This window comes from Stylophora pistillata, chromosome 3 (assembly GCF_964205215.1).
Source record: "Stylophora pistillata chromosome 3, jaStyPist1.2, whole genome shotgun sequence".
In the NCBI taxonomy this organism is placed as follows: domain Eukaryota; kingdom Metazoa; phylum Cnidaria; class Anthozoa; order Scleractinia; family Pocilloporidae; genus Stylophora; species Stylophora pistillata.
Window position 1 is genome coordinate 14382501 of NC_142521.1, and position 25995 is coordinate 14408495.

The 25995-nt window shown below is 39.5% G+C and overlaps 2 protein-coding genes and 2 pseudogenes across 5 annotated transcripts in view; all 4 read left to right on the forward strand.

Moving 5' to 3' along the window:
• Positions 1–487, forward strand: part of LOC148734649 (zinc finger MYM-type protein 2-like) — a 2084-nt pseudogene extending 1597 nt beyond the window's left edge. Inside the window, exon 2 of the transcript XR_015999359.1 lies at positions 1–487. This exon is cut by the window's left edge and continues 1314 nt beyond it. The product of XR_015999359.1 is annotated as a zinc finger MYM-type protein 2-like (transcript).
• A 2363-nt stretch (positions 488–2850) lies between these two features.
• On the forward strand, positions 2851–7261 carry LOC111330992 (uncharacterized). Of its 3 annotated transcripts, none has more exons than XM_022936010.2 (5): positions 2851–3029; positions 3145–3371; positions 3818–4897; positions 5165–5444; positions 5820–7261. In XM_022936010.2, exons 2-5 carry the CDS (start codon positions 3152–3154, stop codon positions 6157–6159), a joined length of 1920 nt encoding a protein of 639 aa, XP_022791745.2. In that variant the 5' UTR covers positions 2851–3029; positions 3145–3151; the 3' UTR covers positions 6160–7261. The 3 variants fall into 3 exon arrangements, with proteins under 3 accessions (XP_022791745.2, XP_088610259.1, XP_088610260.1); XM_088754133.1 differs by having other exon boundaries at positions 2851–3024; XM_088754134.1 differs by having other exon boundaries at positions 2853–3029; positions 3980–4897.
• A 1159-nt stretch (positions 7262–8420) lies between these two features.
• LOC111330990 (uncharacterized) lies at positions 8421–25251 on the forward strand (annotated as a pseudogene).
• LOC148734650 (uncharacterized) lies at positions 10410–13799 on the forward strand. The gene is made up of 5 exons (XM_088754135.1): positions 10410–11080; positions 11484–11538; positions 12000–12068; positions 12427–12614; positions 12830–13799. Exons 1-5 carry the CDS (start codon positions 11038–11040, stop codon positions 13288–13290), a joined length of 816 nt encoding a protein of 271 aa, XP_088610261.1. The 5' UTR covers positions 10410–11037; the 3' UTR covers positions 13291–13799.
• Positions 25252–25995: the final 744 nt, after the last annotated feature.

Consider the following 25995-nt stretch of genomic DNA (forward strand, 5'->3'; position numbering starts at 1 on the left):
ATAGATTGTGCTCCATACTATCAGTCTCCGCGATTGTATTTATTTTCAGTGTTTGAAAGTTTTAGTTGATTAAAGTGGTACTTCGAAACAAAAAATTAAGTTGCAATGAACGAGAGTTAAAAGCAAACGGTGATGTTAACAATGTGTTAAGCTATCAGTTTTGGTGCGCTTTATACATTAAATTTCCTAAAACAAGCTGCACTATTTTTTATAATTGTAACCTGCACACTGCAATATTTTTAATATTTTCATTTTTAATTTTTTTTTTTTTTGAATTTTTAATATTTTTAACATTGCAGCCTGGACACTGCAATATTTTTTAATATTGCAGCATGCTTATTTAGCGCGTTTAATTATGTTACCCCTAATAATTTCCCTGCTAACAAAAAGGACTGCCTCCGTTTCCTCATACAGTTGTTTTGTCATCTTAAAGACTACAATCGTTGATTTAATGCAGAGAGAGAACAATAGAATTTCATGGGGATCAGTAATTATACTGCGAATAATTAACAATTAGTTCATGCTTTAGCGTACACTATCGAGTTATGGAGCACGCGGGATGTTTGGAGAGCACGAAAGAGGCGTAAGAGTTGTCCGAGGCGATAGCCGAGGGCAACTCTAGCTTCTTGAATCCGACGCAAAAAACGGACAACAATATCAGTTGAAGTGAATCGTGACGGCGCTGATGCCGAGTCTCCTTTTCCGTTGTTTTTTTCTTTTTCTGTCTCATTTAAGAACTCTAGCCCAAGGGAAAAGGTCCCGACATTGTCTTCATTTTCGAACTAGTAGGCCGAGTTTCTGTTTGTATCCATTATTGTTGCGAAATGTATTATTTTTCCCCGCGCTAACAGTGGCTGCTCGAGCGAAAAAAAAAAATTTCTGGCGAAGCGATTTGCTGACGCTATCAGAGTGCACTATCGGGATTTTGAGCACGCTTAGGTTTATTGAATTTGATTGGGCGGTTCTGCTAGCTATGTTCTAAATTTCGTTTAATCATAGTAAAATGCAGTGTTTGATACTCCAACTGCTGTTAGATTTAAGTTTCTCTCGTAAGAAAATGAGCGATTTCAACGGATTTCATCGAACTGGGAAAGAAATCAAAAGGGTCCATTTCTAAATCTGCTGTATTATTAGTTACTTGCTTTCACAGAGATTCAACTACTACTGAAGGCAAGAGTTATTCCGACAAACAAAATATGACACCAGCACTTTCCTTGCTTCATAGACTATAGATCTTTCGAAATCGGGATTGAAAATGGTTCTTGAAGTGGTCTGCTCGTCTAGGTCAGCGTTAGTCTGAGAATGCTGGATTAGCGAGTTGAGATTGGCCAGTTTCAATCCGTCGGTTCAGTTAGGTCGATCTGGTTGGTTCGGCTGTTTGTGAATGTCGTGAATAACTCGCTGTTATGGTACCAATGAATGTTGAAATCTACCGAAGGGAGACTGTCGTTTGTAGCTAGTAAACAAGCTTTTCAAAATCAGAGTTTGGTGGCGTTTGTACATAAGATTATTCATTAAGTATATTCCAGGTAAATGGCGTGGTTCGTGTTACTATGATAGAGCAGAGATATTTTTGTCGGTAGGGATATTAATTTGCATTTGGTGAGGATAACGCAGGAAATCCTATATCGTCAAGTGTTACGAGCCGGTTATTTACTTTCAACAATTCGAATGAGCCCTCAGTACTCGTGAAGGTGACAACTGATGGGGACAAAAGGAAGAAATTTATCCCATAGTAAATGGATGAGCGATTTTTCGTTGTCCAGTCATCTTGTTTAGTTCCAGGCCCGTCGGAATGTGGTGCAGACCCCAAAAAGCAAATCCACAAATCTACGTAAAAGGTCTGTCGAAGCTTTATATTTAGAAATTAAAATTGTGCGAGTGGGTGAGAATTGACTAAATCTTGAATTTTTTATTTTCACCCTGTCAAATTCGATTGAGTTTCTGTAGAATCTACATTCGTGCGGGAACTAAAATAATCCACTCTTTACGTAGTTCACCCAAAGTATAAAAGTAGCCTGTAGAGAAACATTTACAATAACGACCATTTCAAAGGTGTGTAATAGTTGTTATTTATTCTCAGAGTACCAGAAATGCTTTGGCTAAGGAGTCAGCACGCTGGAGAAAGCTATGAGACCTTGCAGGTGCTTTTGGGTAGGACTCACTCCTACCGTTTATGTCTAGCCCGGAGACGAACTGTCCGCGGATTTTGACGATTATCTGCGAACTGCAAGCTACAACCTGTCATCAAGTCCATTCTTATAGATGGCATAATTTTCTTTTGAATCTATTCAAATGCTAGAATGTGCTCGTATTCACATCTAGTCGGGACATGATTAAGATTTTCCTGTAACCTGTCTGATCGCGAACGCCTAACTTTTGCTTGATGTATTTCTAAGGAGACAACCTTTATAATTTAGACTAATAGAGTTGTGCATTTGGAAGGAAAAATTGTCAAGGTTTAAGATCTGATCTCTTAATGATATTTTTGCGATGTCGTCAACTGAATGTTCCAGTATGTATTAGCTTACATAGCACTTCATAAAACGGTCACCAGTTCAGAATCCATTAGCTCGCTGAGTGAAATGACAACGACAACCGTAGCTAAGGTTGGGTTACAAAAAGTAGCATTTGTGGATCTTGAAGTAAATTATCTTTCGGTGACAACGCTTTTAAAATTATATGCTTTCAAAAGCCGGCGTAGTATCCATAAATTACTATAAACATTGTCTAGCACATTCACTTCTGGATAGGCAGTTTCCATTAGCAATGACTATTTATCGACACGCCCTCGTTTATAAGAACACTCAAGGCACCATAATAGAGGCCTGTGTGGTCCAACAGGTTATCAATCTTAAAAAAAGAGTATATCATTACCCCCATTAGGTTCTTAACCAATAAGGGAAGTCTTTAGATAACCTGCATGATCAATTAGCCACGGCAATCGGGCTCATATTTAATTCCTTCTACTACAGCCCACATAGAAATTATTTTCCGGTCGATTTTTTCCACATTTTTCTCGCGGTAAGGTACGTTAACCAATATCATTCCTGTACAGTTTTTTCAATCACACAACAAGGAGTAGTTAGCAAGCACGTGCTAACTTCTCTGACGCAATAACGTTCTTCTGCTTATGTTCATCAGGAAGGAGATGAAAGTGTTGCATTTGTCTTTACTGCTACTGATACTGCAATTGACCTTTTGGCAAGGAAAAAGCATGTTATTTGGTAAATCTAAAGGTGGAGAAAAGGGAAAAGAAACGGAAGAGAGCAGCTTGAAAGGAAAGATGAAGGGATCGTTTAAATCACTTGGAAAATGGTCCGAAAAGGCCGGCCAAAAAATTGGTCAGGCGTTCGGCTTCAAAAAGAAACGTAAGTTAAGTTGAAAATAACTGTGAAAACAAAGTCGATAATGAAGAAAAGTACCAACATGAATTACCAGATTTTTGTGTCAAAGGAAAATTAGAAAATAATCGTGTAATATTAGAAAAACACCCACAATAATCGCAAAAAGGATAGTTTGAAAGAGGGGATGTGGACACCCTTACATTGCTTCGAGTTTAAAACCACACTACGGTTCCTAGATTTAAATGGGGTGGGTCAACAAACATTTTAAAAGATTTCAAGCAAAGTTGCCAAACTGAACTTACCAAAGTTGAAAGGAAAAAAAAGACGATCAAGTAACAAAAAACAAAGAAGCTCTACCAAAGGAAGAAAAAAACAAAAACAATTTTATTTGAAAGAAATCGAAATTATAGTTTCTACGCATCTAATGAAAAAATTCTAGCGATTCTACAATTGTGTGGTGTTTTGTATAGGAAGATTAAAGGACGATCCCCCACCCGCGAAGTTCAATCTGAAGGGAACTGCCATTTTAGAGAATGGGAACCTTAATTTCGAGCTGACCGGTGTGAAAATTCGACCTGGCCAATCAGGATCATCAAATCCTAACTTTAAAGGTGGTTCTTCATTATCAACAGCTACTACACCTACAACGGGTTCGACTACACCAACTGGTTCAACGACTGGAACTAGTGCAACTACTGGCACTAGTCCAAAGTCTGGCACTAGTCCAACTACTGGCACTGGTAGCACCACAGGCACTGGTAAAACCACCGGCACGGGTTCAAAGACTGGCACTAGTCCTACTACTGGAACTGGTAGCACCACAGGCACTGGTAAAACCACCGGCACGGGTCCAAAGACTGGCACTAGTCCTACTACTGGCACTGGTAGCACCACAGGCACTGGTAAAACCACCGGCACGGGTTCAAAGACTGGCACTAGTCCTACTACTGGCACTGGTAGCACCACAGGCACTGGTAAAACCACCGGCACGGGTCCAAAGACTGGCACTAGTCCTACTACTGGAACTGGTAGCACCACAGGCACTGGTAAAACCACCGGCACGGGTTCAAAGACTGGCACTAGTCCTACTACTGGAACTGGTAGCACCACAGGCACTGGTAAAACCACCGGCACGGGTCCAAAGACTGGCACTAGTCCTACTACTGGCACTGGTAAGACCACAGGCACCGGTAAAACCACTGGCACTGGTCCAAAGACTGGCACTAGTCCTACTACTGGCACTGGTAGCACCACAGGCACTGGTAAAACCACCGGCACGGGTCCAAAGACTGGCACTAGTCCTACTACTGGCACTGGTAGCACCACAGGCACTGGTAAAACCACCGGCACGGGTTCAAAGACTGGCACTAGTCCTACTACTGGCACTGGTAAGACCACAGGCACCGGTAAAACCACTGGCACTGGTCCAAAGACTGGCACTAGTCCTACTACTGGCACCGGTACTGGTTCTCAGATTACCACAGTCTCAACTCCAGCCGCTCAGCTTACACCCACTCCACCTGGTGGGGCCTGCCCACGACCCTTAAATGGTAAGAGTAATTGATTATAGCGATAATAAAAAAATCTTTTAAAAATGTATTTAATAAATATTGATGCAATTTTTTAGTAATGGCGATGGTAAACTAAATATGATAGTAATGATGATAATCTAAGTAATGAACCACTACTAGATGATGTACCTTTCCAAAATATCAAACAATTCTCTAATACTGCCCAATACAACGAGTGCGTTTTCCGGTTGCGGAACGAAATGGAAACTATTCCAATGTTTACATTCGGTTTATTTTCCATTTTAGTTTATGTAATAATAGTCGCCAATGACTTAAAGAAAACGCAAAATGCCTACCGACGCGTCCACGGCTCCCCTGACCTAAAACTGGATGATCACATGATGTGTGATGCTCAAAACTACGCTCAGAAAATGGCCTCTCTGGGAGTCTTGGAGCACCAATCAAGTGAAATTCTTGCACGACGAGGAGTGGGAGAGAACATTGGAATGTCCTGTGTTCCTGCTCGCAATGGCCCCCTGACCTACAAGAAAGTACAAAAAATGGCTCGCAATGTAGCTAAACGCTGGTAAGAGTGTTTCCTACTACTACTGTAGTAACCTTTGTCCGGTGAACAGGAGAGCCTCAAGTTTCATTTTCAACTTTTTTCAATGTATGGATGCTTCAACTATGAAATAAGATCATCATATTTTACGCGAAAACAAATCGGATATAGTTGAAATTCAAGGGTTAGATGAATTCTCAAATTAAACTCATACAGAAATGCAGACTATGAACCGTAGAACATCTCTAAAGAAAATAGATTAATTACTGAAAAAGAATCTTGTTAACACACTAGTTCCTTTTGGTTGTAATTACAACATTGAGCTTTGGTTTTGGACCACCAGTTAGGATAATTTTGCAGAATTATGAACATATCTTCTTTCCTTTCAATTCTTTACAGGTATGATGAGGTGTGTCAGTACAACTTTGACGAGCCAAATTTCAATTCCGATACGGGACACTTTACCGAAGTCGTATGGTCGGGAAGCAGAAAGCTCGGAGTTGGTTACTCTGTCGGACGGAACATCAAATTTCCTGGATATGTCTGTGTTTACGTGGTTGGACGGTACAGTCCTGCTGGCAACAATTTAGGACCACAAAAACTAAGGAATAACGTTAGGAGAGGAAGCTTCAGTGGTTCATACTGCACTCCAAAGATAAAGCCACCCGCCTTTACCCTTGTTCCTCTTTATAAGAGGAACCGCTTTGGTAACAAAGCTTTTTACCATGTACGAGGTTAAGCCCAAGTTTATGAAAACCATTAGGTCGACATATACTGCAAAACGATCATTTACAAAAAAGAAATCATAGCATAAATTAGTAGGTTTTCATTAATGCTTATGTTAGAAATTATAAAGAAAATCATATTCTATAGTATTTATTTAAAAACGGTATCTTATTTATAATTAACGATAATTGTAGGTGTCTTTGTTGGATATTCAACTTAACTACTTTACAGAAAAGGCGCAGAAATGTTATATATTTAATATGATTTTCATGATTAAGGAATCGATCGATTGATCGCGGATCGAGAGATTAGGTTCGTTGTAACCCTAGCTAAGATTTTTGCGTTTTGAAATCTAACTTCCGGAACAATTCAGTGGAACCTATCTGGAGTACAGGTGTGTGACAAAAGCGTCACAGACACCTAACATCATAGTGGGTTTTTACCTGCAAGGGGTAAAAGAGATAACGCTATTGTGAATATAATGACATATCTATTTATACCATATGAATGTTAATATAATAATAATATAGATCGATTTAAATAACGCATTTCCATGTAAATGCTCTAAAGCGCTTTACAACACTGTGCGGGGGACTTTTTCAGACTGCCGGTGGCAGTTTACAATTAATAAAGGAGAAATTTTTACAGATGCCCCCTCCCCCCCTTCCCAGAAAACAGGCCAGACCACATCACAGTGATCTCGTGATGTGGGTTCTTTAACGTCCCCTGCCGAAATTAACTGATTAATTAAATTAATTAATTAATATTTTCGATGTCGATAGAAATGAAGGACCCTCTAGAGGAAACATAACAGTTAATATAGGTAACGTAACAGTTTGACTTCAAAGGAAACCTAACAGAAAAACTTGGACATGAAAATGGACGTCATGATACCCCCACATAAAACAAACCTTCGTGGTTGCCTTCAAGAGCATAGAGTTTACTTGCTGCCAGGAGAACAAAGAAGATATACGACCGACACATTATCATTATAGCTTAAATTAGCGAGGGTATTGCTAATCGAACCTAAAGATCTTTCACCCAAATCGTATTCCATGGAACAGAGTTAACATGCTAATTATGAAATAAAAATCACTGAGATAAGATTATCAGCATTGCCACGATGCAGACCTATTATTGATGAGAAAACCCTACCACAATTTCATAATGAAGAGAATTTTCCAGAATTCATTGAACAAAACGTGAAAAAAAAAGACACACGCACACACCAGTTAAAGTATTATATCACTGATTTTGGGTTTTAATTTTTTAACATCTGGGTATCCAGCATGATTTTGTGTGAATGGAACATTTAAACGCCGAAATTTTCGAGGTTTTCCCAAAGCAGTCCCACGGCGCGTGGCCCGCGGCTCAATTTACAGGACACAGCCCAGTAATTCGTTCATTACATTTAATAATAATGATAATAATAATGATAATAATAATAATAATGATATGGCGGCAAGTAAGTAAGACGTGCTACGTCGACTCATGCGGAAGTTCAGGATTTACTGAAAGCCAGCCGAGTTTGGAGCGCCACTACACATTTAGAGAGTTAAAGGCCTTGTGGACTGTCTTTCGGTCTACTTTGTGGTTTCTTGGAAGACAATTTGGTGCCTGAATGAGTGACTGTTGTCTTCGTTTTAATTTGGATAAATTTAACAAGTTCGGTTAGTAGCTTTTATAATGGGGTATGACGAGTATGGAGGATGGCGAGAGCCAAAAGCGATCAAAAGGATGGACAAAATGGAGTGAGACAATGAAGAAAGATTTGATGGATTGTAAGAAGAAAGCGCTGCTACTGGCAAATGCAGAAGAGCCGCCGCGTTCCGATAATGGCCGAAAGCAAGGCTACATGAAGACAATGAAAGATCTTTGGGAGGAGAAAGGATATGAAGACATGGGCTTTACGAGCCAACATTTACGGGATCAAGCGGCGAAGTTAGAGAAGTCGTTGGGCAATGTGAAAGCTTTGATTTCTGCTTGTGTTGGCTCAAAAGAAATTCAAAACACTAATTCTCCTAGAGATATGACTTTTAATTGCGCAACGAATTTTCAAGATGCTAATTCAAACGAGTCCGTAGATTTGCATACGGTCGACAGAGCTTTAATCCTAGAGGAACAAGTTAACAGCCTGGAAGAAGAGGCACGTGCGTTGGTGGACGTGGCAGCTCCTATTCTCGCGCGGGTTTACACTCAAGAGGGTGAATTCATCAACCGGGAAATAGACACGAGGATTAAAGAAAAATCTACGATGAACGATCTGGATAATGAAGCAGCACAATATGTCTACGACCGAAAATCCATTTAGCTACCAATAGACTGCAAATTGTGTACTATATTCGGTCGTAGCTGCGTTTCTTTTCCAAAGGGTTGGAAAAAGCAGGGTCCATGAAGACGTGTTAAAGATGACAGAAGCAAGAGGGATTATATGGCTGAGGTGGGAGAGATCAGGACAAAGATTTCAATTGCAAAGGCTGAGTTGGATCGTGTGAGAGTCAATGGGAAGTTAACGAAGAAAGGGAAACGGAACAGAACTATTTTACAGGAGGAGTGTAAACACGTCTCGGCGGCGGAATTAGTAAGTTATATGGAGAAGCAAAGATCACTTCTCAGGAAACTTAAGAGAGGATTTTACCGGAGACAGAAGCACGTGGAAGCAAGACGTGTAAATTACCCGTTTAAAGTAGACGCGGGCCAGGTTTACCCTAACATGAGAGTCATTGGACAAGGATAAAGAAGTCAAGTGCCCGAAGCACACGCCAGTGGATGACAAAAATGAAAATAGAAAGATGTTTGAGAATATCGTGGAGGCGAGTAGCTTTTGGATACAGCTCTGGAAAAGTCAAGGGACTGGGAATAGAAACGCCCAATAGCTCGAGGATATAAGGTCTGCAATTTATAGTCGAGTTCCTGCCCCGTCAGAGAAGGCCTGGAAGTTAAACACCGTGGAAGCTACAAGGGTACTCGCAAGGAAAAAGAACTAAAGAGTCCCGGGTCCAGATAGGTTGACCAACTTTTGGTGGAAAAAGGCACAAGTGCTTCATTGAAGGTGTGACCATGTCGTTTCAGGCTATAGCGAATGTCAATGTAGAGTATCCACCCTGGTTCTCTGAAGGAAAAACCACACTACTTCCGAGACCCTGAGAATTCACAAGTGATAACCAGAGGCCGATAAACTTTCTAAATACTTTGTACAAGTGGTTCACTTCGTGCATATTAGGACCTGCAAATCAACATCTAGAAACGCATGGTCTAATGGGTGGAGCTCAGAGGGGTGCACGCGCAGGCTGTGGCGGAACCATAGACAATTTACTAATTGACAGAGTTGTGACCTTAGATTGTCAGAGGCGAAAGCGTAATTTGAGTATGGCTTGGATTGACGTCAAAAAGGCGTACGACTCGGTAGACCATGGTTGGTTGGAAGAGATGATGATCTTGCATAGATTCCCTATCCGGTTGTCAAGGACGGTAGAGAAGTTAAGCAAGAGCTGGAACACAAGGGTGGTGGCGACAACAAAGCTAGGACGCGAGAGATCTGAGCCAATCAGGTTTCTTAAAGGTCTACCCCAGGGTGATGCTCTCTGTCCCAGACTCTTCACGGTTTGCTTCAATTCTATTGCGTGGAGGATCACTGCCAGTGAGGGCTATAAGCTATCTGAGCCAATTAGTGTAAAGGTAACAGATTTGCTGTATATTGACGATCTAAAGGTCTTTGCGTCTTCGGAGAGTAAACTAAGCCGTGTTATGGAGTCAACCAAGACTGCAATGGATGATGTCGGACTCCAATGGAACCCCAAAAAGTGTGCGGTCGTTCATGCACGGAGTGGGGTATATACCCCTACCCATGACGCCACGGGGCTAAGGGTAGATGAGAATATCTGTATTTCCAGCCTTGAAGAGGGCAATCAGTACAAGTTCTTGGGTGTTTTGGAGACGTTGGGGCAAGAGGAGAGGATGTCGTTGGAAGGCACAGCAAGGACTATCTTCGCAGAATGTCTTTCATCTGGTCAAGTCCCTTGTCTGATTATCATATCAAACTGTTTCCCCACTGCGATGAGCTGCTACTGCGATGGACATTTGTTTTTGTCGGTTCCAGCCTGGCGCGGCCGCTAACCCAGATGCCCTCCCGAGCAAATTTTCAAAATGGCGGACAAGCAAAAGAGAGAGATAAGAGAACCAAAGCGATTCTGCAACGAATAATCAGCATACACCCCTGTTAAAAAGGTCATTTCACAGAGGAAAGATACAAAATTGTATGATATTGAGGTCACGGAGGTTGACAAACCCAACAAGAGACTGAAAATTCACTACATTGGCTACAGTACACACTTCGATGAGTGGAGACCCTTCGGGGTTCTGTCCGCGTGTATCGGTTCACAAGAGCCAATACAAAAGACCAAACAATACACAATAGCTAACCGATAACTCCTAAATAAAGAAAGAACAATGGTAATTCCCTTGTGAACCGGTACACCAGGACAGAACCCCCTTCGGGGACGGTGAAGCATCTGAATATTTTCCTTCGAAATTGTATAGATTAGTAGGCTGCAACAAAAATTTATTGGACGACGTTTAGGGTAAAAACAGCAATCTAACCTGAAAAAAATGTATTTATTCCGACTCTTTCGGAAAATAACTTTACAAATCTTACTTGTTTATTTCGTAAGTAAACGATGGTGAAGCGCTTTCCGAGCTACCCGATTCTTCTCCCACTGCTTTCACGCTTATAAAACAGGAAACGAGCAAAAGGAGGAAGGTGTGGCTGTTTTGAATAGCCATTTGACGAGGTTCAATCTGCTCCTTGTTCGACAATTTACATATCAAAACAAAGGAAATTTGTTCCTCTCTTTGATTTTGGCGGTACATTTTCACAGAGCAAGATATTGAGATGTGGATTGAGGCAGAAGTGTCCACTGAAAGCAGTGATGAAGGTATTGGAGTTAATCCGTTTTTTCCAGTGTGGTGAAATGTTCACTTTGGAGCTCTCACTCAAATCTGTAGATTTGAGTAGATAGCAAAAAGTAGGGAGCAGCATCTCAACAGAAGAACCCAGCTTCTCACAACTGATATGGACATTTCATTCTTTTATCAATCTTTTAAATGTTTTATCATGTGATATGACTGTGGCCATTAATTTTAACCAGTTGATCTCAAATTGGCATGTGTTTTGAAATGGGTTTTTACTAAAATTTAGATTGATTGTGTTAACTAGGTACAGTCATTACTACTTAGATCTGAATAGTAGTAACTAAATATACTGTATGTTATTTCATCAAATCATCGTGGAATTATTGCAGATATAATAATTTACTATAGTTATTTTATTTTCTATAGAGCTGGAATGGGATGAGAAGTATGTTGAAAGCCTTAGCATTGCAAACGATCCTAAGTAAGTTACAAGGAATTTTGATGATGATAATGATGATAATGATTGTTATTATTTTTGTTATTATTATTATTATATTTCCCAATATTATTTCAATTATTAACTTTAATAAATATAAAATTAGTCATTCTCCCCAACTGCCCTTATTTAATACATCACATACATTTTGGCAGTCAAATATGGCACATTTATACCAGAGCCCACAAATGAAATTCAAATCATTCAAGTTACACATTGGATTATCAAGGATCATCTATACAGTACTAAACTCAAACAAATGACTGAAGTTGATTGGTGCATGGCATGTTTGAGTTTCCATGGGAGGCTTAACAATCAGTAATAATTATCTACTATTCAGGGAAGTGATCACTGCAATAAAATGATGTTGTAGCTGATTAGTGCTGTGTTACAAGTACTTATGATGCAGTATAAACAATGATAAAACTTGACATTATTATTTCTAGGTTTAAATTGCAGTCCAATTCTGAGATTACTGCTCAGGAAGTTGAATCAATAAAGAAACAGTTACAGAGGTTTGTACTGTAAATCTCACAAATAAATCTCTAAAATTCATTCATCCATTACACCTTTGTATAACAAAAAATGTTTTTAGGTAGGAAATAAGTGTGAATCAAAATCAAAACAGTAAAATGCAAAAACATTTGACACTGATGTATAAACAAATTATTATGTAATATTAGATTCATTAAATTCTTCAACTGCATACTCATGTGTATGGTATTTAATCCCTTTATGGTTCTTCTAAGGAATCAAATTTTGTGTCAAGGAAAAGTATCTTAAAAAGTAATTGCATGCTTGCTTCAGTATTTTTAACTCAGTGCCAGTTGTGATATTTCTTTCTGATATCCTTGTTTGTAATATATTATTTAGGCTTGAGAAGTTGCAAACATCTATTGAGAGGCAACAAGGAATTCAAAGGAAGTGGACTGTGGCAAGTTCTTTGTTCAAAGAGGTTCTTGCTCGCCTCAAGCTTAAACAAGGGTGTCAGTTACTCAAAAAACTACACCACCTAGCAGCGGAGCGGATTTTTGTTCTGGGAATGAAGAAAAAGTATGCAGGTAAATGATAGGTTCTTGATATGACATGATAATGGTGATAAACACTCTGAAGACCAGCTTTATGTGTGTGTCTTAGACAGGTGCACAGAATGATTAAAACAGAGGCTCGGGAAGTGCCTGGCTTATCTGGGTGTGGGCTTGGATAGGTTGTAGTGTAATCAGATTATTTATTTAATTGATATTTATTTACCTTATTTTGTAATCTGTCTTTGCAGATGGACAAGCTATTGCTAAAAAGCTGAACAAAGAACTTACCAAGATAGCAGCCAGTGTCAAACTGCTCATACCCCAACTGAAAGCTTTGAGAACAGCCCAATTTGGTGATTTGTCAGATGATGAAGTTTTTGTTATAGTGAAAGATCCGCAATCAACCATTTACAGCGCAGTCAACGTGGATCGTCAACGTAACACTCTAGCCCATTCTACAAAAATAGATATCATAAATGTGTTTTTGTTGAAAAAAAGGGCCAACGAAGAAATCATTCTTCTTAAAGCAGAGGTTGAAAGGTTTCAGACCTTTCTTTCTGAGGAAGTACAGAAAGTTGATTCTTGGATCGATAAGGCTTCCACTCAAAATAATCCAAGTCACAAGAACCTTCTTCTAGTGAAGAGAGCATCCTTAATCCAAGAACTAGCAAGCCTGCAAAGACTTTGGAAGGAAGAAGTCTTGTTTTGAAACAGATTAAATGAAGAATTGCTGAAAAGAATTTTGGATGGAAGTGGAGAATCAACACTGTCTTTACTTGAAGATGAAGCTGCAAATGATAATGATGATGTTGATGATGTCAGTAGTGTTAGGGATGAAACTGAAGCTGATGAGAACGAACAAACAGACAATCTAGATCAATGATGGTGCATTTTCATGGTAAAAGATGTTATGGTAATAATAAGAAGCCATTTGGTGACGATGCACAGTCAATACCTCATAAAAGAGAATATTCTATAACTATAATTACTAACTCGCATGAATATTATAACAACATGACTTAAGTGAAACATTTGGGCCAATACAATTGCAGCTTCGATTGTAATGCAATAAAACCTCTTGTTACGAGAACCTAGATTTTTTTCAAGTCAGCTTGAACAGGTTCCTATATAAATGGTGCTTGACTGAGAATCAGGCTCGCTAGGTTCTTAAATAGGTTTCTTAATTCTCGCTAATAAAAAGTGTATTTGTATAAATGATTTGTTATTCTGCTTTTTCTGAACCTTTTTCTATCTCTTTCCTAATGTTCGCAAAGGCGGATACAGGGAGGGGGAACGGGGTGACTTGTCTCTCCCTCTTCCACATGAATTACAACAGGAATAACAATGCCTATCCCAAAAGAATGAGTGCTTTTGGTCTCAATTAAAGAAAAGTTCCCCTATTTTGACTTTTTTTCTGCATCCGCTACTGGTTCTACCCCTAAGAACCTGCCCGGATGAGCACACAGCTTTATATCCCTGTAGGATCGATGTTGGATAGCGTTCATGATTTAACGTTTATTTAGTATCTGTATAGCCTGAGTATGAATGGAAACTGAGACCCTGAGTATGAATGGAAACTGAGACCCTGAGTATGAATGAAAACTGAGACAAAGTCGGGAATAAAGTTGAATAGGAAACCCTTCGCGAACCTTGAAAAAGCATACCGTGTTCAGTGGATCATCCCATACAGTCACATATGTCTTGAAAGTGACTTCTGCTGATAAGAAAGGTTGCGTCTGCTTTGAAATAGCTAGGTCAGAGGTGCATGCATCGCCACTTAGAAAATGAAAATACCAAAGTATTTGTAAAATGCGGTACTCGCGTGCAATGTCTAATACTAGGGACTTTAAACAAACCACGACGGCTACGGCAACGAGAACGCGTGGAAAAACAATAGATCTAATTGGCAGAAGAATAGCCCAGTACGTGCGTTTTAAAACTTTGTACATTTCTTAGACGTCCTTTGCAAAACAACAACGTGAAATCACCAAAATTTGCGTCGTATGCGAAGCGAAACCGCGGCGGAAAATTATTTTGATTTACATTTGGAACTCAATGCTACTTGTATGCGTTATGTTGAGTTTGAGGTCTGGCGCCCTATGAGACGGTAAACACATGCAGCCATTTTCGAAATTCTAACTAAAAGTAGAAACTCAGTTTTTAATCGACGTCTTCCGTGGCGTTGCCGTCCTGACTGCTTAAAGTCCCTACTGGGAGCTTTTCTACGGGTAATGTGTGTTAATATTAACATTGCTTTTACTGTATACGTTTTAACATGATCAGCATGGGAAAATCACCTGTTCACGTTATGGTGATATACGGTCCTGATCGATATGACTATGTTAGCATGTATTGACAAAGTTATTACACGAACATCGATAACAAAATTAGCACACCGAAAACAAAATTAGCACACGTACAAAATCAGCACGTTAACACAAGAAAATAATTTGGAGCGAACTTCATCAACATATTTAAACCAAAAACAGTCTTTCAATATTTTTTGCTTTGTTAGCTATAATTTTTTTGCAAAGAATTAAGAGCTTTCGGAGGAATTGTGCAGCGCTCGTACTTATGCCACGGGACTTGCGTTCAGTCAATACTGTTACCTGAGCCTTACTGACCAAATAGCGCAAATGATACGATATGTCCTTAAAGCAATCTTTTTATTAGGGCATCATTTTTATTCTGTCTACACCATTTAATATTAAAGAACAAGCAATGAAAGACATATTTTTTACTTTTAAAATATCAGTAACAAAATTGACACACACATACAAACAAAGTTAGCCCAACTCAGTGATCTCAGTGTTTCAGGTTATGTCATATTAATCAAGACATACCAAATTGATAATATACGTTATGCGATATTGCACTTTTTAATGTCGATAGCCGAAAGGTTATAAATGTTTGAAATCAGCCTGCATGAAGCGTGCAATCTGATATCTAGTCCGGGCGCTAGTATTATGCACGGGATTCATGATATCTATTACGTACAATTAGAGCTTTAGTGTGCGAATGAAAATTGAACAGTCACCTTAGATGTGTCAGGATTTGTTAAAGAAATAATAAAGCTTTCAGTGCCTTAAAGGTAAGAACTTATATTTTAAAGATTATACGTTGCTTTTACAGGTAGCCAGTGAAGCTCTTTAAGGACTGGCGCAATTCGGTCATATTTTCGAGTGGCCGGACCAACACTCAAGGCCGGACCAACACGCAAGGCCTTAAAATAATTGAGAGGAATATGCTGCCTTTCTATAACATCGAGAAATGGTTTAGATATTCTAGTCTTCTCGGATAGGGACAAATAAATGGAGGTCCCGTCTCCTGCAGGGTTAGGGGTAGGAGACGTTAATTTCCCACGCACGAGATTACTGTGCGATGGATGTCTTCCCCTGGGGTGGGATGGGTGGGTGTTGTCTTGCGATTATATGAGCCTCTGGCTCGGGCAATATAGGCAACCATGCCCCACGCAAAGACATTAAACTTGATTACAGGAAGTGCAGGAGACGAGACGCATTGCAGCACTTTGTACAAGCTGAATCTTATCTAATAAGACAGACCTGAGAAAAAATCAGGCTTGTACGGGATTCGAACCACTGACCTCTGCGATACTACTGCAGCGCTCTACCAATTTAGCTAACAACTGGGAGCAGGCCGCTAAGTTGAGTCGTAATAAGCCCGTGAAAGCGATAAAATAGATACAATAAAAAAATATATGAAACTCATATATTTTGAACTGCGGTATTATATACGTATGATGCAATATCCAGACCTGAAAAAAATCAGGCCTGTTTAGGATTCGAACCACTGACCTCTGCGATACTAGTGCACCGCTCTACCAATTGAGCTAGCAAGCCAACTAGAAGCAGCCCGCTAAGTTGATTCCTAATAAACCCGTAGAGGTGATAAATCAGATACAATAACCGTTAGGTTCATTCGTAATAAGCCCGTGAAAGTGATAAATGAGATACAATGAAATATATTAGGTTTATATATTTTGAACTGCGGTATGAGATACGTATGATGCACGATACTCGCAGTAGACAGTGCTATTTAAGCAAAAGCGAAAATCAGACCTAAATTTGACAGTGACTCACGTATCGTACTTTATCACCCTGAAGATCAATTTACCACCGTGATGAGTGTCATTTTCTACTTTGAAATCAATTTGCATCCTTGATATTGCAACTTCTGCCTTTACCCTAATCCATTTTCGTTATTTTCGCAAAGAGAAAATTAGAAACTCTATTCTTTAAATAATTGTACAAGATGAAGAAGAAGCTAAAAATGTTATGGTTTTTTTCACGGCGCTCTGACAACTTTCCATTACCAATAATAAAAGTCCCACGTTATTTATCATGAAATACGTATTGCAAATGCGGTGTAACGCGTCAGTCGAATGAAAACATTTAGAAATAAACTTCTGTTACATGTATCTTCAATAATTATCTTTCGTTCTCGACGAATTTTCTCGTAGGTGTCAGTGTATAACACCCTAACAGTTCTTGCTTGTTGGCACTGATTTACATAGAAGGGGAAAGAAAAAAAAATTGTGAGAAAACCGAGACCTCAGTGCTGATTTAGCGAGGTCTTTGGTTCTGATCATGAGTGGCAGTTGGGCTGTGTTGTCCACATGAACAAAAGACCCATTTTTTTAGACGAAAAAACTGTTAAATAACTTTTACACGGTAAATATTTCGCAGCATTACATTCCATCCTTTTCACGGCTGTGAAATGCAGAGAAGAAATAGAGCTTTTTTTAAGGATGTCAAATACATTTTTTTGCAACATACTTATTGATTTCACCCTTTCCAATTTGAAAACTGAAGTTGACGCAAACCAAAACAAAACAGTCACAAAACAAAACAAAACAAAACCTAGAAGAAGAAGAACAAAAGAAAAGAAAAGAAAATACTGCGTGAAATTTACATAAAGTGAGGTTGAGGTAGGAAAATTCAATTGGCGTGATGTCTTTGTCCTTTCCAATTGATATACAGTTAGAAAAGTGGCTGCAGAAAATAAGATTCGATATCAAGACACTGAAATGGAACATAAACCCTATTCTTTAGCAGTGGCGAAGTGCTAACTAAAGTAGAATTTGTTACATGTAACTTCACGGTGATTAATGATATCAGGGCAGAAACTAACATCAAGGAAGAATAGCATTGATATCAAGCAAGAGAATTTATATAGTCTCTCGCATCAAGTTAGCAAGGAAATGGAACAGTAAGCTAAAACGATATCAAGATAGATAATGGAAAATAAACCATCAAGATTTAACAGTAACTCGTGCAATTAAGTTCCCTGTCACCAACTGAGTAATTTTGAAACAAACGGCGAGCCACACATTACCATCTCTTTGATATTCAAACTCGCTTGCTTGGGTTTAAAATTGATCAGATGAGGGTATTTAGGTTGCCAAAATGTAACATCTAATTCATCTCTTGTTGAAAGTTACTTATATACCCCGTACTTTCAAAGGCTTTAATTTCTACTTCGATCCGTTTAGCAATTAAGCAATTCTCTGATAAAACAACGTCGATGGATTGTTTTATACAGGTGCAGTTGGCTTTGTTAAATTGTTGAGCAATAATCAAGATCTCACCAAGACAGGTGATCTAAGGACTTCCTTTGAACATTATCAGTTTACAAATTACGTAATGGTCATTGATCAGGATCTGGTCCAATAACAAAAACTTCCTGTAACTATTAAGAATTATAACTTATGAAGATGGACCTAGTTACATTATTCATATCGAGTGAAGCAACAACGCAATACAACCGCCGCCTGGTTAGCTCAATTGGGAGAGCGCCGGACTGCTGTGCGGGAGGTCGAGAGTTCAATACCGGCCGGACCAACACTCAGGGTCTTAAAATTAACTGAGAAGAATATGCTTCCTTTCTTTAACATCAAGAAATGGTTAGATATTCTAGTCTTCTCGGATAGGGACGAATAAATGGAGGTCCCGTCTCCTGCAGGGTTGGGGTAGGAGACGTTAATTTCCCACGCACGAGATTACTGTGTGATGGATGTCCTCCCTGGGGTGGGATGGGTGGGTAACAGGACCCCCGTTGATACCAGTGTTTACTACACTGAAGGGGCTATCCTGTATAAATATAGATGTCTGTCTGTCTGTCTGTCTGTCTGTCAGGAAAAAAGATATGGAGGTGGTTCGCCTTAGACTCCCTTATTGTTTGCCTTTACTGCTCTTCCTTTTTTGCTGTCTTCATACCTCGCAAGGTACTACAAAGCATACTTTCTGTTTATTTCAATTTCTTTGTTCAATTGATAGCTTTACAAGTGACGAAATCATTTCCCTGTGATAGGTGATAAAAACGTCCGGACCTTTTCTAACAAAGGTTTTAGTCGAGAATCCTCAGACAACGTGTGGCTGATGAAGATGGTAGAAGAAACCTTTTCCTATTTAAACATCAGCAAGATCAATTCAGTGGAGGTTCAAAGGGACGGCGAGTGTGGGTTTGCCTGCCTTACCGACCCTTTGTGTTTTTCATACAACCTGGAGGCAAGTGTCTCCAAAACAGGAACCCGTGTATGTGAGCTGCTACCATCAGACAAGTACAACAACTCGGACAAAGCTCTCATCAGCCAGAGATTCTATCATTACAGGATCCAGTTGAGTGGTCTGCTGTTTTACGTGCTGTTGGAGAAAATTCCCCAGGAGAGACATGTAATTAGACAGGTGGCTATCAGACAGGATTGCAATACACACGTTCAGGGTTTCGCAACAGTCCTGTCCGATTTAATCGGAGCTAATGTCCCTTGGAGTATTTCTAATATCTTAGGTGCTCTCCAAACCTCTCAAATGCTCCCTGGACGCGCAAATAACGCATAAAGAGATAATTTAACACATTTTCCTTGCTGTCGGTTTGAGTTTCGACAGCGGAAAACTCCCTCTCGGCTTCGCTTCAGAGGTTACATAGTCACTTCTTTTGCGTGGAAAATGAATATAAGACATGTTTACGGAATTCAATTTAATTACGCAAATTCACGAAATATGCAACAAAAGAAAACCTTTCAGAAAACAGAAGCACAGAAGACAGTTGCCACAGATTTGAATGTTAAAAGTAGAAAAAAGTCTCCTATTTTTAGATCATTATCTTTCTTCATTCAGCTACGTACGTAGCCTCATGTGTGATAGCTGCAGCAGAGTAAAATCAAATCAATTTAATGGCGGAAGAATTCAAATTATATTTTTATGCAAATTTGAACAAAATGTCAAAGAAAAGTGTATATTCTGCTCTTAACGCGAAACAACAGTTTTTACTCTATGGCTACTTGTTTCTATATGATATAGTTATACTGCTTTAAAGAAAACCTTCCTGGATCTTTTCTATCATTAAGAACTATTTATTTTAAATAGAGAAGGTAAGTGAATATATCTATATTTTTTTCAAAAAGGAAAGGGGGAGTTACTCAACTAAGAAGAAGATACATTTAAATGTTGTGCCGCGTAGCACTATAAACACAAATGATGGAACAGCGGATTAACTCTAAAGCGTAAATTAAAGTGCTAAGTGAGACCTATGAAAAGCCCCTTTGCTCTGCCGACTAATCTACGAGAGATGAACACAAATCGACCCCGACTTTCTCTGTGTGTGTTCAGAGTACGCGGTAAAATATTTATATGTACCCTTAAGGCACGTTTAAACGGTTTCAACATTTGACCAACATTCGTTCAACAAAAGTTGAATGGATGTTGGGCAAATGTTGGACGTGAAAACAGCAAAATTGTTCGGAGGCCTTTGAAATGCCTCACAAAGGCCGCCCTACAAAGGAAATGTTGAATGACAGTTTAAACCGATTTAAACTTGATTAGATACGCTTTCAACAACCTTTGGACATTTTTACGTCTTCAACAATGTCGGAAGACCTGTTTAAACGCACCGAAAATGCAACAAAGTGTTAAATGCATGTTGAAGCAAATGTTTAAACCATTTAAACGGGCCTTTACTCTTCGCCGTGATTCACCACCTTAATCGACCCCAACTTTCTTTGTCCGACCTCGTAGCTTAGTCGGCAGAGCAACGGTAGATTTAATACGGAGGTCGTGGGTTCGATTCCCACCGAGCTTTGAAAGAAATTTTCCACGAGTTATGATCAACCATCACCGTCCACAAGTTTTTAGAAACTGCCACTGACCTAGCTCTGCCTCCAACATCTTATTAGCTCTGACCTAACTCTAACGTCTTATTAGAAATTACGAAAAAAGAATAAAGAAAATAAAAGCTATAACAGGAAATATACTCCACAGCACCTTGCGAATTATGAAGACAGCCAACAATACAAACCAGTAAAAGCAAACATTTTCCAAGATCCATATCTTTTTTGTGTCTGAGAATTTGAATTGGTAACAAAAACGATCAAACAGCACTAACCGGGTACCTTTATTAAAGAGCGGTATAATCTTCTATGAATAAGCTTTTTAAGATGGTTGTTCGGAAATATATTTATTGTTATTTGACTTTAAGGAAATGCAATTATATGTTTTTAGATCATTGGTGCGCAAAGCGAGTTATTTGAGCACCTGTCTATAAGACCAAACTTCAAATTGTTGTTCAAAAACAAAACCGACTGCACCTGTATAAACCAGTCACTGGTTACTCTTTTCTCTCGCGAATGACTTGGTACTTTGAAAACAAAAAGCGTTTGAGGGTATGGTGTACGCATGTATACAGGTGAAATCATGCAGGTAGCGCATGGTGATACGAAAATTCAAGGCAAATGACTTAAACGTAAAAACAAGAAATGCGTGAGATGTTAATTTTGGAAAAAAACACAGCATGTCATTATTGGACTGATGACAGGCCAAAAAGAGTAAATTTGAATATCTTATAGGTGGTAATATGCAAAAATATACTGTTCCAATGCGAGGAAATTGAAGGCGATTGCCGATCTTATTCCGTTAGGCATCAACTTATGCAATCGCGTCTATAGCTTGCAATTGTGTTAAATTCCAATCCGCGAGGTAAAAAAAAAGTAAAAGAAAAAAAAGCGTCGAGAACATGCTTACTGCGGGCTTTAAGCGTTAACAGAAATAGCGTTCACATAAAGAAAAAATGTTTGGTTGTTTTACTCTAGACAACTCGTGCAGCATACGGAAAGCATTCGCTTTCCGAATGCCTTGTTTGGCGTTCTAAAGAGACGCCAATTAACTGTCAATTAATAAATTCACTTCGAGCTGTAACTTTGAGGACAGACTTCCATTAAGCGTTCTAAAGAGACGCCAATTAATTGTCAATCAATAGACTAACGATAAATAGATTAGCGCTGTAACATTAGGGAAAGACTTCCATTAAGCCCATTCTATTTTAAACAAAGCTGTAGTCCAAGAGGCAATCTATTGCTTTCTATTAAACCGATTGAGGCAAGTTCCATTGTTAAGACATCATTGTACAGTCGCAGGACCCCTCAAGGTAATGCCTGTTAAGAGCAGTATGAAAGTCATTGACAAAAAAGAATAGTGTACAGTGAACTTTGCATTGTAGCGTGTTCTTAAATAGGGGAAGGAGGCATTAGTCAATCATTGAGGAATGTCGAAAGCACACTTCTAGTGCATGCGTTGTTGCACTCAGTTAATTGAAGGATTGTTCTCATCTTCCATCTAGTCCATCACTCCAGCCCCTAAAGTGTATTATGCATCTTGGGTTCGGTTCGAGAATGATTTTGACCGCAATGCAGAATGCGGGATTTCGAGCGCGCTCAACGGCACAGAAGATGATAACATTCACACGGCTGAAATTGCCGGAACTTGCTGCCATAGGATGGCCTTGACGCCGACAGCAAAGAAGATGACGAATTAACACTCATTCTTGTAGTTATCACTAAACAAAACGGCTCCATTCAAATAAAAGTAAATTGGTAACTATAATTTTGAGTAAGACTAGTAATTTGTGTAAGCTGATGATCGCGCGGTTCTTAGCCGAATATACATAAGATTTACGATATTCCCTCGTAGGAATTTTTTTTTTTAAAGAAATACTCGGCTGTAAGCCGTACCCCCAGGCTTGTTACGTTTGATTTGTTCTCAGTATACATATCAAACTGTTTCCCCACTGCGATGGACATTTGTTTTTGTCGGTTCCAGCCTGGCGCGGCCGCTAACCCAGATGCCCTCCTGAGCAAATTTTCAAAATGGCGGACAAGCCAAAGAGAGAGATAAGAGAACCAAAGCGATTCTGCAACGAATAATCAGCATACACCCCTATTAAAAAGGTCATTTCACAGAGAAAAGATACAAAATTGTATGATATTGAGGTCACGGAGGTTGACAAACCCAACAAGAGACTGAAAATTCACTACATTGGCTACAGTACACACTTCGATGAGTGGAGACCCTTCGGGGTTCTGTCCGCGTGTATCGGTTCACAAGAGCCAATACAAAAGACCAAACAATACACAATAGCTAACCGATAACTTCTAAATAAAGAAAGAACAATGGTAATTCCCTTGTGAACCGGTACACCAGGACAGAACCCCCTTCGGGGACGGTGAAGCATCTGAATATTTTCCTTCGAAATTGTATAGATTAGTAGGCTGCAACAAAAATTTATTGGACGACGTTAAGGGTAAAAACAGCAATCTAACCTGAAAAAAAATGTATTTATTCCGACTCTTTCGGAAAATAACTTTACAAATCTTACTTGTTTATTTCGTAAGTAAACGATGGTGAAGCGCTTTCCGAGCTACCCGATTCTTCTCCCACTGCTTTCACGCTTATAAAACAGAAAACGAGCAAAAGGAGGAAGGTGTGGCTGTTTTGAATAGCCATTTGACGAGGTTCAATCTGCTCCTTGTTCGACAATTTACATATCAAAATAAAGGAAATTTGTTCCTCTCTTTGATTTTGGCGGTACATTTTCAATATGCGCTTGCGTAAGAGAGAAATAGCCCAAGACTCCTTTCTCGGTCTTGTTTTGACCACGAACGCCTGCTTAATTTTGACGGACCCGCTCAGGAAAAGGTGAAAATGACGAGGGAAAAACTTTACTTTGTAGTACGAAAATACACAAAATGGAAAGCCATGATATCATAGTTCAATATTTCGGTGGTACATTGTTAACTTTTTATACAGAGAGTCGGCAAGATGATGTAACATCCAAAAATCGCACTCGATTTGAGTGGGCTGATGAAGTGGGCGTGGTCATGAAATTCAGTAAGAGACTATTTGTACCCCGCGAGTTTGATATGATCGTGTAACAGCCTCGAACCAGTTTGCATTACCAGCGATGGGCTACCTGATGTGGACACAACAATGGCCGGTGACAGAGCTTAAAAAATTGGATAGAGAAGCTCGCAAGATAATTGTTGAGAATGGAGGAAAACATCACAACGGGTCAACTGCCATTTTATACCTGCCAAGGGAGATGGGAGGGAGAGGCCTGCGTTCGATCGAGGAACAGTACAAAGTAACGAAGATAAATACGGCAGTGAAGTTATATAGCAGTGGCGACCCAGCCATGGCGGTGGTTCGTGAGTTTGAAGAGAGAGCGGAAGAGTTAGGACACAGTTCGTTAGTTAAAGAGGCAGCAAGGTATGCAGATGAGATGGGTCTCCAGTTGCAGCTGGAATACCCAAGTCCAGCTTGCATAAAACGTGATAGTGGAGAGGTGATAACAGCAGAGAAATTGAAGGTAGAGCTGAGAACGGTCTTGGAAGAGAAGACACGGGAAACGATGCATGAGCAGAATTGGCAGGGGAAATTACTCTCTGCGATAACAGAAGACGAGAGTCTTAACTTCAACGGATGTTATTGGTGGCTAAGCAGTTGGAAACAGTGCCCAACACATACTGTGGCGGGGATGTTTGAACTCTACGAGCAATTATTACCGACGAGGTTATATGCTTGCCAGAAAACGCACACAGACACATGTGGTAAGGCCCCTGAAAGTGTCGCCCGTGTCTTGGCTGGTTGTACCGCCCTCGCGCAGAATAAGTATCTTACTCGACATAACGCAGCCTTGAAAATACTTCTCTTTGAAATTCTGTACGACCTAGGCCTTGTAGAAACAGTCCCCTCTTGGTACTCGCCATTAAAACCGAAGCCAGTGTACGAGGCGAACAATACTCAAGCATTCTGAGACGTTCCTTTATTTGCGGAGCACCAAGAAGTTAGAGCCAAAACAATAAATGCGCGTATTATCGACCATGAATCGAGACGAGTCATCACGCTAGAGATGAGCTGCCCATGGTTTACAAATAGGAGGAAAAAGAATTAGGAGAAAACCTCGAAATACGGACCGCTTTGTTGGGAATTAAAGCGGAAGTACCAAGGATATGAAGTGAAACAATATAATATCATAATGGACGCATTAGGGGGATGGTGTCGTGACTTAGAAGCCGAAATGAAGGAGTTGGTCGGAAACAAGAGTAAGGGAGTTCTTCAAAATATGCAGAAGGCTGTGATCTCGGGAACACTAAATATCTCTCGGACATTTAAAGTTGTAGCATGAAAAATGAACATCGCGTACTATTTAACTCTTTGCCTTCAAAAATTCTGCGGATTATTAGAAACTTAGGAAGTGATCGTCACTGATTAACTCTTTCATAGCCGAAATAAGTAATAGGTTTTTAAAGAATTTAGAATGACTATTTTAGATTTGGATACCCGAAATAGCTTATCTTTTTTATTTCTCGAGGGGTTTTTTTTTGTTTAGTATATAGATTTGGATTTCACTGTAGTTAACGGGCTACGCTCATGCGCCCCGTCATACTATTCTTATTGTATATGGCATACAAAAGCTTTAAACTGCTGCCTATAATAATAATAATAATAGTAATAATAATAATAAACTGCTACGAGCAGTTTACCACGAGCAAAGGCAAATCTAACAGATGCCCCCAATTTCCAGTAAACAGGCCAGACCACAACAGCGGGATCTACGTTCCCTACTCTTGCGATAACTGTGTGGGTTCTTTAACTTTCCCTGCTAACCATGCCAGTACAGGGACGATGCAGGAGATGGGGGCCTACGGTTTTTCGTCCTTACTCGAGAAGACTAAGATGTCTAACAATTTACTGATATCATAGCAAAGGCAGCACATTCTCTTTAGTTAATATTCTATAATCATGAGTGTTGGTCTTGTCTGGGGCTTGAACCCACGACCTCCCGCTCGGCATTCCGGCGCTCTACAACATGAGCTAACCGGGCGGCGGTATAAAACGGATAATTATACAGTTCTGCGGTCATTAAATCGTTTTAACTCTAATTTTTTATTCTTTCCTTTAGGTGGGTAATAGTCTTGTGCGATTCTGTACTTCTACAATGACATAGAGAAATTCGTTCTTCACTGTTTTAAAATAACTTTCGATCTTCTGGTTTAGCAGCCTCCTTTTATAAGAGGCAAATGATAGGTACAAGGTGAATATATGTTAGATGAATTATCTTTTGA